The 16,125-nt window shown below is 47.1% G+C and overlaps 2 protein-coding genes across 2 annotated transcripts in view; both read left to right on the top strand.

Moving 5' to 3' along the window:
* LOC139393089 (tyrosine-protein phosphatase non-receptor type 12-like) overlaps positions 1-899 on the top strand; it is a 41,100-nt gene extending 40,201 nt beyond the window's left edge. Inside the window, exons 16-17 of the mRNA XM_071141436.1 lie at positions 324-437; positions 671-899. Coding sequence (XP_070997537.1) covers positions 324-437; positions 671-732 — 176 coding nt within the window. The 3' untranslated portion in view covers positions 733-899. The remainder of the gene's footprint in view (positions 1-323; positions 438-670) is intronic.
* Positions 900-7,496: 6,597 nt separating this feature from the next.
* The window catches only part of LOC139392972 (lysine-specific demethylase RSBN1L-like), a 90,780-nt gene continuing 82,151 nt past the window's right edge, over positions 7,497-16,125 (top strand). Inside the window, exons 1-2 of the mRNA XM_071141279.1 lie at positions 7,497-8,027; positions 13,486-13,581. Coding sequence (XP_070997380.1) covers positions 7,502-8,027; positions 13,486-13,581 — 622 coding nt within the window. The 5' untranslated portion in view covers positions 7,497-7,501. The remainder of the gene's footprint in view (positions 8,028-13,485; positions 13,582-16,125) is intronic.

Here is a 16,125-nt window from a genome sequence, read left to right on the forward strand (position 1 = left end):
CTGGAAGGAGTTTTGTCAGGTCTGGAGTCGGGAGCAGAGAGGCAGTCTGTCTGCGTAACCTAATTACCAATGTAGTATTCATCTGACACTTCTCCAAGCTTATCTTTTAGCCTGCTTGGTTTTATTAGGTTTCCTAGTTAGTCTGCTGGAGGTGTACACTGTTCCACAAATTACCCTGAAATGATAAGACTGTAGGCATTTATTAAAGGAACAGCTGTGTGTGTGTGCTACGGTGTGTGTTACTGCGTGATAGGGAAACCTGACACTGTGTGTGTGTGGTACTGCGTGACAGAGAAACCTGACACTGTGTGTGTTTGTCCTAGAACCGTCAGGAGAGAGGAGTAAGAAGATTTCAGATGCAGCAGGAGTGGAAACATCACCTGCCAACATCACAGTAGCAGACAGCACAGCAGAGAGCAAGGCTTCCTCAGAGATGGGTGAGTGAGAGGAGGAGGAGGAGAAGGAGGGAAAGTGATAGTAAATATGGTCATGTTGTGTCTATAGTTGTTTACTATAACTAGGGCCCTGAGTTGTTCCTGACCAGGAAAACGCTGGTTTCTAGTCATAACATATAACCACAACCAAGAAGCAGAATGTTTCCTGGTCAGGTGACGTGGCCTGAAAGTCCCCAACGCTTTAATCACAACACTGTTCTTCTCTTGTCTTCCAGGATACGGTAACCGCTGCACACAACCCAAAGGCCCCAGGGACCCCCCTACACAGTGGACATGATCATGGCTTCTACCTATAGCCCCCTTCACTGCCCTCCTCCACCCTCCAAATCCTCCTTGATCCTCACCTTGTCTCTTACAAGGGCCACTGTGTATGAAGGAGATGACTGGGTGCTGTCCCATCCTTGGACACTGACACTTTTCCTAACTAATAGGGCAGATGTGAAATGGCACCCTATTCCCTATATAGTGCACTGGCCAGAGTCTTGTACATGTAGGTAACAGGGTGCCATTTGAGACCAAGCCTAAAACACAATCTGCAAAGCAATTTAGATAATCTACCCAGGATGCAACGGTACATCTTTCTGCTGTACTTGTGCCAGTTGCCAGGGGCTGTCTGTGTGCTGGTGCTATTAAGTGTTTCCCAAATGGAACGCCATTCCCTATATAGTGCACTACTTTTGACCAGGGACCATAGGGCTCTGGTCAAAAGTAGTGCACTACTTAGGGAATAGTGTGTCATTTGGGATGTACAATTATCTTATCTCCTTCTCTGCTGGGACCATACAAACCTGCCTTATTCCCTTTGGGGGCAAATCCTAACTTCCACTTAAGTTGAATTTTCACTTAGTCATGAAGATGTGAATGGGAGAGAATTTGTCTTAAGTGCAAGTTAGGATTTGACTCTTAGTCCGAAACAATCCGTCACATTTGGATCCCGATTCATCTTTTGGTTTAGTTTTCTATTCCAGAGAAATACTTGACTTTCTTATCTTCTGTACTTTTAGACTTGTATTAAGACATTACAGAAGCAGACGTGTATCACTAGGGACAGAGGACTACTGTTATATTATTTTGATTCATTTTTTTGTGCTAACTTCTCGATAGCTATATATGCATTGTTTTCTACATGTACAGGGCAACTAGGTATATAATATTTAATGTGCTCTCTCTAAATATTCGTATTAACAGAAGATGTAACTAGTCTGTCCATGACACCCCTCCCTCTCCCCAATGTTCCTCCTACTGTAAATGATTTGCCCTCTTGTTCTAGCAAATATTGCAGGGTTTTGTTCTAATGACGTGTAAAGGTTTTGAATCAGCTGGACCTGGCATAGCGCCGTCCTCTTGCTGAGATGGCAAACGGGCTCAAGATTGTGTAATAATAATCGCTCTTTTTGTAAATTCTATTCTAAAGGATATTTTTGTATATGCTGTTTCTCCTCTCTTCAGTTTCTGCCCTACTACAACAGGGATAGTCCACTCCAGTCCGGGAGGACTGCAAGTCTCCTGGGTTTCTTTCTCTCTCGCTCCTTCTAATCAGACTAATTAAAACCCGGTGATGACATCGCCAGATGATTAGACTCTCTGGCCAATCAGAGACATGATTCAATCAATCAATGGACTAAACCAGGAGTACTTTGGCGCTCCAGGCCTGGAGTTGAATTCCCTTGGACCCTAACTGCTACCACTGGTATTTGTTTTGGAGCCCGCCTGTGCCTTTCGGAGAGTGCTGCCCCCCCCCCCCCCCCTTCTCCCATCATCATCAGCAGCAACAGCTGCAGCACGTGTAGCGACATGCTCAGCCGTGTTGGTTGGTCCACTCCTCTTGGAGACTGCTTGCATCCCAAATGGCACCATATTCCCTATATAGTCCACTACTTTTGAACAGACCAGACTCTGGTCTCAGACTATGGGGACTCTGGTTAAAAGTAGTGCACTATATAGGGAACATGGTGCCTTTTTGGGTCACAGCCCCTCTCTGACACCCCTCCTCCTCCCACACAACACAGACCTGTTTGTATGTTGCAGAAATCAATGGACCCGTCAGTAAAGACTAAAGACATCAAGTAGAACATGCTTCCTTGTTTTCCTACACTGTTTTTAAAGTCTCCAGAGGGGCTGGGGGAGTAGCGCTGGGGCTTCCTGTGTGTGTGTGGGGATTCTCTCTCTCTGTGGGTGTGGGGATTCTCTCTCTCTGTGGGTGTGGGGATTCTCTCTCTCTCTGTGTGTGGGGATTCTCTCTCTCTCTCTCTCTGTGTGTGTGGGGATTCTCTCTCTCTGTGGGTGTGTGGGGATTCTCTCTCTCTGTGTGTGGGGATTCTCTCTCTCTCTGTGTGTGGGGGGGGGGGAATTCTCTCTGTGTGTGTGTGTGTGTGTGTGTGTGTGTGTGTGTGTGTGTGTGTGTGTGTGTGTGTGTGAGATCATGCTGTAGGTGTCCAGAGGGATGAGTACATTCACTAACTTGGGACTTGGCAGGAAGTGAGCTCAGCGAGAGTTCTCCATCAACCTGGGGTTTTCCACACACACACACACGGTTCCATATAAGGTCCACTTCCACCTGGGTTTTATCCTTCATCTGTTCTAATGTGACACATTTTCTCACTGTAGGTTGGCACATATGATGCATGACACACACTTCAATTGGACGGGTTTTAGTATGTTTTCAATTAAATGAGTTCCCACACACCTGGGGGTTTCCACCGCATGTTTGACACACTTCCTCCCTGTGACTGCAGGAGGAGTTATTGATGAGGCTTGTCACACTGACACACACTTCCTCCCTGTGACTGCAGGAGGAGTTATTGATGAGGCTTGTCACACTGACACACACTTCCTCCCTGTGACTACAGGTGGAGGAGTTATTGATGAGGCTTGTCATACTGACACTGACACACACTTCCTCCCTGTGACTACAGGTGGAGGAGTTATTGATGAGGCTTGTCACACTGACACCGACACACACTTCTATGGGGGGCAGGTTTCTGGTATGTATTGGGCTCACGTGTTCCAATTACATTATTTGCACGTTTCATTTCCGAAGCTACTGGTCCCATTGAGGAAGCTACTGGTCCCATTGAGAAAGCTACTGGTCCCATTGAGGAAGCTACTGGTCCCATTGAGAAAGCTACTGGTCCCATTGAGGAAGCTACTGGTCCCATTGAGGAAGCTGCTGGTCCCATTGAGAAAGCTACTGGTCCCATTGAGAAAGCTACTGGTCCCATTGAGAAAGCTGCTGGTCCCATTGAGGAAGCTGCTGGTCCCATTGAGGAAGCTACTGGTCCCATTGAGGAAGCTACTGGTCCCATTGAGGAAGCTACTGGTCCCATTGAGAAAGCTACTGGTCCCATTGAGGAAGCTACTGGTCCCATTGAGAAAGCTACTGGTCCCATTGAGGAAGCTACTGGTCCCATTGAGAAAGCTACTGGTCCCATTGAGGAAGCTACTGGTCCCAGCTACTGGTCCCATTGAGAAAGCTACTGGTCCCATTGAGGAAGCTACTGGTCCCATTTCCGAAGCTACTGGTCCCATTTCCGAAGCTACTGGTCCCATTTCCGAAGCTACTGGTCCCATTTCCGAAGCTGCTGGTCCCATTTCCGAAGCTGCTGGTCCCATTTCCGAAGCTGCTGGTCCCATTTCCGAAGCTGCTGGTCCCATTTCCGAAGCTGCTGGTCCCATTTCCGAAGCTGCTGGTCCCATTTCCGAAGCTGCTGGTCCCATTTCCGAAGCTACTGGTCCCATTGAGGAAGCTACTGGTCCCATTGAGGAAGCTACTGGTCCCATTGAGGAAGCTACTGGTCCCATTGAGGAAGCTACTGGTCCCATTGAGGAAGCTACTGGTCCCATTGAGGAAGCTACTGGTCCCATTGAGGACGCTACTGGTCCCATTGAGGAAGCTACTGGTCCCATTGAGGAAGCTTGGTTTAATGAATAAAGATCTACACCTGGGATGAATTGTGTCCTGGCCAACACTCTTCTTCACTCATCTGGCTCAGGTCCTGGACTAGTCTCTCAGATAATTATGGAGAAAGCGGAGCTGTGCATTGATTTATTAATAAGTGTACCTAGTAGTGGTGGTGCATCCTTCAACATGATCTGGTGAGAATAACACAGTTGGGAAGTGCTTTGTGGCTTAATGACACACACACACACACACACGGTGTACAGTACAGTATCTTTAGCTACATAGCTAATCAAAATATCAGGTTGCATCTATTGATTAACCTCATCTTGAATACCACCATATAGCGAGCTATATGCAGTAGCCTTGGTTTGTTCCAATACACTTCAGATGACTGTCAGTGGTAGAACGGTCCAAGCAGCTGTTGTATGTAGCCTGTGTTGTTCATGGTGTGCCAACTCCTCCCTATTGCTTGGGCAATGAGGATGGATTCCTATTTAATGCCAGAGTAGTGTTTCTGTTTCCAAAGAGAAGACGGATGTTGCAGACATGACTGGCCGTAACAGCATCCACTTGTGTCTACTTCAGTGCCTGGTTGCCACACAGTCTGTCTGCGCTGCTCCGCTTCAGTTTGAACTCTGGTTCTACAACTCGTACGTCTTAAACAGAACATAAACCGTACAGACATATATTTCACCCTGACATGCTGAACTCAAGGCCGCATATCTCTGTGATCAGGGTATCCTGTGCATATATATATATTGCAATGGACCGATGCAGCGATGTCTTGACTGCCACTGACTGCAATCGCACATTATTTCAGAGAAGCTGATTGGTGAGAAGTGATTCAGAACACGGAGGGCCGGTATTATCTCCGAGTATTCTATTCGTCTGTTTCAATGTTCTATGTTCTCCCGCTCTGTGGTTGAACTGGCGTTGGTGTCACCAGAGAAGGGGACTAATGCAAGGACATGTTTATTCTGCATCAGTGGCATAGCATGACTTGGTTTATCTTGAAATAATTGCGAAGGGACTTCCTGGCTGGTCTGAGATATTCTATCGTAGGCTGTTTTTAGATTGCTAACGCACGCCACGGACAGATTTAAAGCACAAATGGGATTATGTAATACTAGTGCGTGGCTTGCTGTTCTGGACTGTCATCTCTCACTATCTGTCTGTTGCTCTGAGGGGCAAGGGGGAGGACTTGTACTGTTTTCAGAATGAGTATTGAGCAAACGCTCTGGTTTCCTGTCAACTCATGAGAAAATAAATGGCCTCAGCAAACCTGCATGGGGCTGATTAAGGTCATCTATGATTGACCATGTAACCATGGTGAAAACCTGTCCTTGATCATCCAATAAGGTCACTGAACACGACCTCTCAAAGTAGGCATTTCACACATTAGTAGATACTTTAAAACATTGTAATGACGATGTAGTATGACCATGAATGGCTTCATGATGCGCACATGTCATTGATTGTCCGGTAAGGTCACTGAACAACATTCTATCCGTGTATACTTCATAACATTGTAATTGCATGTAGCATTGGGGCCATCTGGGTCTCTTTTAACATATGTTTTATAATCACAAAGACTAACCTGGATAAATCAAGGTAAAAAAAAAATGTACTCATAATTTGCTCTGAGAGCACTTACAGAGAAATACTCAACAATGAACACATCCAGAGAGGATCGTCAAACAGCAATTTTCCTCCCTCTCTGTGAACAGTTGGCACCTGTAAACGGCAGACAGCAGGTGAGCCTGTGTCGTGGCCAGCAGCACTAAATAGACCTTCAATCATCACCTGGAGTTCGTCAATAGATAAAAGCATTTATAAACCCCCACGGGACAGCATTCACACAGAGACAGCTGGTGGTTCTGCACAGTAGCTTACTAAAACGGTATCTGTGGCTGTAACAGACGGGATTTTATTGTAAAGGAAAAATGCAGTCAGATCTCCCTTAGGAAAGAGGTCTTCTGACCTCAATGGGACTTCAACTGTTAAATAAAAGACTGTCTGAGCAGAAGGTAAGGTTGTTCCGAGCCCAAGTTGCAGGTTTATCCGACCCAGGATGTACTGTTTTATATCTTTGATCTCATTGGAAGTCCACCTCAGTGAATAGGTCTGGCTAGGCCTATAGGAGCACAGCTTTCTGTCTCAGTGAGTGCACCACTAGACAGCCACTCCTGTCCCCCCATCTCTCTCTCCACATGAGTGCACCAGTGAGAAGTGTGTCAGCCAAAGCTAAGCCCCAGGGCCAGCCAGGGTTGAAGTGGTGCTCTGCTCTCTCTCTCTCTGCCCAGGCCATTTGCCATCCACCCAGGCTGGGTCACACACATACACAACCTTATTTGCCCAACGCTCTTAACCCTGGCCCAACGCTCTTAACCCTGGCCCAACGCTCTGAACCCTGGACCAACGCTCTGAACCCTGGCCCAACGCTCTGAACCCTGGCCCAACGCTCTGAACCCTGGCCCAACGCTCTGAACCCTGGCCCAACGCTCTGAACCCTGGCCCAACGCTCTGAACCCTGGCCCAACGCTCTGAACCCTGGCCCAACGCTCTGAACCCTGGCCCAACGTTCTTAACCCTGGACCAACGTTCTTAACCCTGGCCCACCTGCCGCAGGTCAAAGGACCAGATGTTCACACGATGTCGGAAGGATCAAGCGCAAGTACCAGAACACTTTCCTTGTACATTGCACAAAACTTGGCACATTGATTGTGAAAGCCTAATGGGCTATTCATTTATTAAACTGAACCTCAGTTTTAATATATTTATTAATAGATTTTAGAGGAGCCTAATAATATATGTATTTTTGGTGTTAAATCAACACAATAATAAAGGGGTCCCTATAAACAGATGTAAATAAATTACCTTAGGTTAGCTAATGTTGTAATGTTATGAAGCGTAATGTCACAATCTGTTGTAAATAATGAGAAGGGCTTTATGTATCCTCTACACGGAGTTAAGAGTGTTCTGCGGACTGTTTCCCGCGTAATGTGTCCCATTTCTCCTCGCACCAATCATTATACTCCAGACACCACCTCCAACCTGGCCTGCCTGTCAGTTAGTCACCAGACTCCGCCCCTCTATGCCTGCCTAGCACAAACAGCGGCCGGGAGAGTAAATACAGAGCCCCAAGATGGCGGAGTCACTGAGCTTCATTCACTTTGGTGCAGCGACCAAAAGCCCGCTCGCCAAATCTAAAGAACCGAAACTAGCGTCGGACACCCGGCCGCAGTCTTCCCGGGACATTCACCCGCCGCCGCCCAAGCGAGTCCGAAACGACGAGAAGAGCCTTAAACCTAAGAAACTAAATGGGGAAGGAGGTGCAGGGGGAGGTGGCGGCGCAGCGGAGAAGCAGCACCAGAAGCAGAGTTCAGGCAACCCGACAACATGGAGCTTCAGCCCCGTCAAGGCGAGCAGCAACCCCTCGGCGCCCCTCCAGCCTCCCATTCACACAGTGTTCAAGCAGAGCGCTTTCCTCGCCTCCCATACCAAACCACCATCCAAAAAGCCCAAGGAAAAACGAGAGAAAGAGAAGGATTTCAAGGAAAAGAAGAAACATAGACCAATCCATGGTACTCCTGGAAATATTAGCAGCAGTCTGAGTAACGTCACTACTGTAATGAAGAAGGAGAACGGGGACATGAAGTTGTTGCAAAAAGGTATTTTATATGAATGCGCAGTTTTCCGCACTAAACGGCTGGCTGGATATAACGTTACATGAATAGAACGTGTTACTACTGCATGCTATTGTCCATAGAAAGACAACGTCAGTGTCCATTAACCACTTAGCTTTTCAGTGCTAGTGGCTGTCGCTCTTCAGGACTATGAAGCATGTGGGGCCGACAGTGTGCGCTGTGCAGTATGACAATGTGTCCAGTCCAGAACTGCGTCTGTTATCGCGTCTTATTCCAAATAGTTGTGGTGTTATTTTGGAAAGGACAGTTTACATTTATAGTTCTAGCCACGATTGTACACATAATGACATTTTTTACGGTGAAATACAATTTTTTTTTTGTCCGAGTTTCGCTGTTGTTCTCGCTTGGTTGGCTAATGGCTGCGGATTTACCCGCTCTTGAACCTGCATAGAAAATGCCCGTTCGAACGTTACAAAGTATCGAGCGTTCTTCTGAAAACTGCTACATAGCGTTCCACCGATGTCAGGCCACGGTTGGAAACATTATTGCACATTTTACAAACACACGTTTTTAGTTCAATTCAAACGGGAAATACAATTGATCAACCAGAGCGGAACAAATTGACGTGGTTGTATAAACAAACAACTGTAAGGTCAGCATTACGCTCTGGGAGAACGTTAGAGACGTGTTGGAGAAACATTGACCGATTGTTAGGCCTACACATAAGTGGGGTTTTAATTGTAACGGGTGGTTTTAAGACAGTGTTCAAATGACGGTTTAATAAACAATCGGCAGCCATCCACTGTTGTTTTTGTATCACCACCACGCCCCCCAAATAACACCAGAGCAGCGAGCGAGGCAGTGGAGTCAGGGAACAGCTATCTCTACCTCTGAATATTATTACATGCGTGCTGCCACTGTCAACCACATTACTAGATCTGTCTCAAACTGTCATTCTAACACACAGGATGTTAATTCATACCGTTTAGTTTGGATCCAATCTTTTAGGACTAATTAATTTCTTACATTTTACCAATGTGGGAGAAATGAAGACTGTGGGTATTATTAAACGGACCCCCCCTCCCTCCCTCCCCAGGGCATTAGAGGGACCTTGTGACAGATACTTAAAACGGGATCAAATGCATATTCCAGCGTTCTAGTTCGATGTATAACAGGATGATTACAAGTTGGCCTAAAACATATACATTCAAGTTTATATTCTAATTCTATCTATTCTACCGCAATTTAAAGTGCAAAATAACATTTAGAATTCTATGTATTTCAAGGTAATTTAAAGTTTAAAATAACATTCTATTCCAAGTTCACCTGGAGTTCATTCTCAGTAATTAAATAGCAGGCCTTCTGCATTGCTGTTGGATTCCAAGTTCAGGCTGGTGTTGGCTCCATTGAGATAAGCAGGTGTGAGCTGGTAGGACAGAAGGCTGTTGAGAGGGAGAGATGTGAAAGCTGGAGGACTTGAACTCAAGTCAAGCAGAGAGAGAGAGAGAGAGAGACGGGCTATTCCAGGGTAAGAGTGTTGCTTAAACACATTTTAAAGTGAAAAATCTGGATGTCAAAAACAAATCAATGAGGTCAAATTTAAACAAATCATTCACCTCTATGCACAAGGACTACATTTAACAATGTCCATGGAACATTTCACAAGAACACATTTACTTGAACAACAGGGCAGATGTAAAGTTTGATAACAGAATGATGGTTTGCTGTTGGTGCCGTCATTCTGTTACCAAACAGTACATCTGCATTGCTTGCTGTTTTGAGTTTCAGGCTGGGTTTCTGTACAGCACTTTGTGACATCGGCTGATTGTAAAAAGGGCTTCATAAATACATTTGCTTTTATCTGACCTGTTCTCTCACACACATCCAACACGTCTTTGGCAGGTAGAGCACCAACACTTGTAGTAATTCCTATGACCCTGGTGGAATGTCCCGAATGTTGATAGTCTATTTATTGAATTTCTGAATGTTACATAATATCAATGGTTTTAGGTGCTGTTTTAGGCTGATAAAATCCCCAGTAGGGAGTAATATTTTAGGTGCTGTTTTAGGCTGATAAAATCCCCAGTAGGGAGTAATATTTTAGGTGCTGTTTTAGGCTGATAAAATCCCCAGTAGGGAGTCATATTTTAGGTGCTGTTTTAGGCTGATAAAATCCCCAGTAGGGAGTCATATTTTAGGTGCTGTTTTAGGCTGATAAAATCCCCAGTAGGGAGTAATATTTTAGATGCTGTTTTAGGCTGATAAAATCCCCAGTAGGGAGTAATGAGTCACTTATTATTTTATATGAATGAGTAACAAGTTATTGAACAATCGGAAGCCTCATGCTGTGCAATACTGTTACTTCTCCCTTTTGGCTGCAAAACATTTAGGCCCAACGTTTGCATTTGTAGCTTGCACACATTCCAGGGGTGTGACACGGTGTCAGATTGAAGGGTTTGTACTGGAAGACCTTAGTAAACATGCCTTGTGTTTACATGTCTTCAACCGCCTGTTGAACCCCCCCCCCCCCCCCCCCCCCCCCCCCCTGTATTATTTGTATTTATTTTACTGACATTCTTGCACTGGACTCATATATACACACACACCACACACAACAGGCACACTTTCACACCAGGGTCACATTCTTTTTCTCTGCGTTGTTGGGAAAGTGCTCATAGGTAAGCATTTCACTGTAAGGTCTACTACACCTGTTGTATTCAGCATTTCACTGTAAAGTCTACTACACCTGTTGTATTCAGCATTTCACTGTGAGGTCTACTACACCTGTTGTATTCAGCATTTCACTGTGAGGTCTACTACACCTGTTGTATTCAGCATTTCACTGTGAGGTCTACTACACCTGTTGTATTCAGCATTTCACTGTGAAGTCTACTACACCTGTTGTATTCAGCATTTCACTGTGAAGTCTACTACACCTGTTGTATTCAGCAGTTCACTGTAAGGTCTATTACACCTGTTGTATTCAGCATTTCACTGTAAGGTCTACTACACCTGTTGTATTCAGCATTTCACTGTGAGGTCTACTACACATAGTCTTGTGGAGCTGTTTGGTGAACTATTTATCAGTCACTATTTATCAGTCTTATGGCTTGGGGGAAGAAGCTGTTTGGTGAACTATTTATCAGTCTTATGGCTTGGGGGAAGAAGCTGTTTGGTGAACTATTTATCAGTCTTATGGCCTGGGGGAAGAAGCTGTTTGGTGAACTATTTATCAGTCTTATGGCTTGGGGGAAGAAGCTGTTTGGTGAACTATTTATCAGTCTTATGGCTTGGGGGAAGAAGCTGTTTGGTGAACTATTTATCAGTCTTATGGCTTGGGGGAAGAAGCTGTTTGGTGAACTATTTATCAGTCTTATGGCTTGGGGGAAGAAGCTGTTCAGGGTCCTGTTGGTTCCAGGCTTGCTGCCGTCTTGGGGAAGCATGTATAGTTCCCTCACGGTAACTTGTCTCTTCAGTTCCTCTGAGTGTTTGACTGTAGATGTGATGATGACGGGTACGGTGTCATTACTGACTTACTGTGATGGGTTACTACTATTTCTGTCTGCCTTTTTGTCTTTTTAATTGGATCTTACCTTGCTGTTTCGGGGCCCTTTTCTCCACTGAGCTTCTCACCTACGACGAGTTCATAAATGGCCCAGATTATAATAATTTTCATATAATACTATTTTGATCATGTTCATTGCAGTTTGACATTTTACTGCAGTTTCTGTAAATTGGCATTAATACTTTTCAACCTGCCGTTTGTGAAACTGTCCAATAATGACGAGCTGATAATCATGCTAGCTACCGATCAAGTAGTCATCAGAGTGATACCACTAATTACGTTGTCCTGTGTGTTTTTAACAGCTGAAAATCTTAAGGGATCGCATTTCAGCGACGTCCTTAAATTGCTTTCCGCAAATGTAAGCGATGGCCTGTCTTGTAAAAAAGTCTGTCTGTCTTTGTGAGAACCTGTCGTCCTTCAGACTGGAAAGCAGTTGGGAATCAGTAAATTACAGAGTCAGCGTGTCTGTCTTTGTGAGAACCTGTCGTCCTTCAGACTGGAAAGCAGTTGGGAATCAGTAAATTACAGATTTAGCGTGTCTGTCTTTGTGAGAACCTGTCGTCCTTCAGACTGGAAAGCAGTTGGGAATCAGTAAATTACAGAGTCAGTCTGCATCCCAAATGACACCCTATACCCTGCATTACTCTAGACCAGGGCCATTAGGGAATAGTGTCGTTTCTGCATTACTCTTGACCAGGGCCATTAGGGAATAGGGTGCCATTTCTGCATTACTCTTGACCAGGGCCGTTATGGAATAGGGTTCCATATGTAGGGGATAGGGTGCCATTTCTGCATTACTCTAGACCAGGGCCATTGGGGAATAGGGTGCCATTTCTGCATTACTCTTGACCAGGGCCATTAGGGAATAGGGTGCCATTTCTGCATTATTCTAGACCAGGGCCGTTATGGAATAGGGTTCCATATGTAGGGGATAGGGTGCCATTTCTGCATTACTCTAGACCAGGGCCATTGGGGAATAGGGTGCCATTTCTGCATTACTCTTGACCAGGGCCATTAGGGAATAGGGTGCCATTTCTGCATTACTCTTGACCAGGCCATTAGGGAATAGGGTGCCATTTCTGCATTATTCTAGACCAGGGCCATTAGGGAATAGGGTTCCATATGTAGGGGATAGGGTGCCATTTCTGCATTACTCTTGACCAGGGCCATTAGGGAATAGGGTGCCATTTCTGCATTACTCTTGACCAGGCCATTAGGGAATAGGGTACCATTTCTGCATTATTCTAGACCAGGGCCATTAGGGAATAGGGTTCAATATGTAGGGGATAGGGTGCCATTTCTGCATTACTCTAGACCAGGGCCATTGGGGAATAGGGTGCCATTTCTGCATTACTCTTGACCAGGGCCATTAGGGAATAGGGTGCCATTTCTGCATTACTCTTGACCAGGCCATTAGGGAATAGGGTGCCATTTCTGCATTATTCTAGACCAGGGCCATTAGGGAATAGGGTTCCATATGTAGGGGATAGGGTGCCATTTCTGCATTACTCTTGACCAGGGCCATTAGGGAATAGGGTGCCATTTCTGCATTACTCTTGACCAGGCCATTAGGGAATAGGGTGCCATTTCTGCATTATTCTAGACCAGGGCCATTAGGGAATAGGGTTCAATATGTAGGGGATAGGGTGCCATTTCTGCATTACTCTTGACCAGGGCCATTAGGGAATAGGGTGCCATTTCTGCATTACTCTTGACCAGGGACATTAGGGAATAGGGTGCCATTGCTGCATTACTCTTGACCAGGCCATTAGGGAATAGGGTGCCATTCTCATTTAGGATGCAGGCTAAATTTCTGTGGAGAGTGAGTCTTTCTTTGTATCTACTGTACCTGCCCCTCTCCTGAAATGACCCTCAAGGCCTCACCCTAACTTCTCTCTGTCCTCCCCTCTCTTTCAGACCACACCAGTAAGGACAAGACGAAGAAGCAGAAGAAACACAAAGTGATGAATGAGATCAAGAGGGAGAACGGAGAGGTGAAGCTCCTTCAGAAAGGTATGTTGATAATGATGTGACATGGTTGTTTCAAATGGTCCCTGTTTAGTGTACCACTGTTGACCATTCACCCTGGTCCCTGTCTATTGTTGACCATTCACCCTGGTCCCTGTCTGTCTACTGTTGACCATTCACCCTGGTCCCTGTCTGTCTACTGTTGACCATTCACCCTGGTCCCTGTCTACTGTTGACCATTCACCCTGGTCCCTGTCTATTGTTGACCATTCACCCTGGTCCCTGTCTGTCTACTGTTGACCATTCACCCTGGTCCCTGTCTACTGTTGACCATTCACCCTGGTCCCTGTTTAGTGTACCACTGTTGACCATTCACCCTGGTCCCTGTCTATTGTTGACCATTCACCCTGGTCCCTGTCTACTGTTGACCATTCACCCTGGTCCCTGTCTACTGTTGACCAGTCACCCTGGTCCCTGTCTACTGTTGACCAGTCACCCTGGTCCCTGTCAACTGTTGACCAGTCACCCTGGTCCCTGTCTACTGTTGACCAGTCACCCTGGTCCCTGTCTACTGTTGACCAGTCACCCTGGTCCCTGTCTACTGTTGACCAGTCACCCTGGTCCCTGTCTACTGTTGACCAGTCACCCTGGTCCCTGTCTACTGTTGACCAGTCACCCTGGTCCCTGTCTACTGTTGACCAGTCACCCTGGTCCCTGTCTACTGTTGACCAGTCACCCTGGTCCCTGTCTACTGTTGACCAGTCACCCTGGTCCCTGTCTACTGTTGACCAGTCACCCTGGTCCCTGTCTACTGTTGACCAGTCACCCTGGTCCCTGTCTACTGTTGACCAGTCACCCTGGTCCCTGTCTACTGTTGACCAGTCACCCTGGTCCCTGTCTACTGCTGACCAGTCACCCTGGTCCCTGTCTACTGCTGACCAGTCACCCTGGTCCCTGTCTACTGTTGACCAGTCACCCTGGTCCCTGTCTACTGTTGACCAGTCACCCTGGTCCCTGTCTACTGTTGACCAGTCACCCTGGTCCCTGTCTACTGTTGACCAGTCACCCTGGTCCCTGTCTACTGTTGACCATTCACCCTGGTCCCTGTCTACTGTTGACCATTCACCCTGGTCCCTGTCTACTGTTGACCATTCACCCTGGTCCCTGTCTACTGTTGACCATTCACCCTGGTCCCTGTCTAGGTGTTGACCATTCACCCTGGTCCCTGTCTAGGTGTTGACCATTCACCCGGTCCCTGTCTAGGCGTTGACCATTCACCCTGGTCCCTGTCTAGGCGTTGACCATTCACCCTGGTCCCTGTCTAGGCGTTGACCATTCACCCTGGTCCCTGTCTAGGCGTTGACCATTCACCCTGGTCCCTGTCTAGGCGTTGACCATTCACCCTGGTCCCTGTCTAGGCGTTGACCATTCACCCTGGTCCCTGTCTAGGCGTTGACCATTCACCCTGGTCCCTGTCTAGGCGTTGACCATTCACCCTGGTCCCTGTCTAGGCGTTGACCATTCACCCTGGTCCCTGTCTAGGCGTTGACCATTCACCCTGGTCCCTGTCTAGGCGTTGACCATTCACCCTGGTCCCTGTCTAGGCGTTGACCATTCACCCTGGTCCCTGTCTAGGCGTTGACCATTCACCCTGGTCCCTGTCTAGGCGTTGACCATTCACCCTGGTCCCTGTCTAGGCGTTGACCATTCACCCTGGTCCCTGTCTAGGCGTTGACCATTCACCCTGGTCCCTGTCTAGGCGTTGACCATTCACCCTGGTCCCTGTCTAGGCGTTGACCATTCACCCTGGTCCCTGTCTAGGTGTTGACCATTCACCCTGGTCCCTGTCTAGGTGTTGACCATTCACCCTGGTCCCTGTCTAGGTGTTGACCATTCACCCTGGTCCCTGTCTAGGTGTTGACCATTCACCCTGGTCCCTGTCTAGGTGTTGACCATTCACCCTGGTCCCTGTCTAGGTGTTGACCATTCACCCTGGTCCCTGTCTAGGTGTTGACCATTCACCCTGGTCCCTGTCTAGGTGTTGACCATTCACCCTGGTCCCTGTCTAGGTGTTGACCATTCACCCTGGTCCCTGTCTAGGTGTTGACCATTCACCCTGGTCCCTGTCTAGGTGTTGACCATTCACCCTGGTCCCTGTCTAGGTGTTGACCATTCACCCTGCTCCCTGTCTAGGTGTTGACCATTCACCCTGGTCCCTGTCTAGGTGTTGACCATTCACCCTGGTCCCTGTCTAGGTGTTGACCATTCACCCTGGTCCCTGTCTAGGTGTTGACCATTCACCCTGGTCCCTGTCTAGGTGTTGACCATTCACCCTGGTCCCTGTCTAGGTGTTGACCATTCACCCTGGTCCCTGTCTAGGTGTTGACCATTCACCCTGGTCCCTGTCTAGGTGTTGACCATTCACCCTGGTCCCTGTCTAGGTGTTGACCATTCACCCTGGTCCCTGTCTAGGTGTTGACCATTCACCCTGGTCCCTGTCTAGGTGTTGACCATTCACCCTGGTCCCTGTCTAGGTGTTGACCATTCACCCTGGTCCCTGTCTAGGTGTTGACCATTCACCCTGGTCCC

This window comes from Oncorhynchus clarkii, chromosome 33 (genome assembly GCF_045791955.1).
Source record: "Oncorhynchus clarkii lewisi isolate Uvic-CL-2024 chromosome 33, UVic_Ocla_1.0, whole genome shotgun sequence".
Taxonomy (NCBI): Eukaryota; Metazoa; Chordata; class Actinopteri; order Salmoniformes; family Salmonidae; genus Oncorhynchus; species Oncorhynchus clarkii.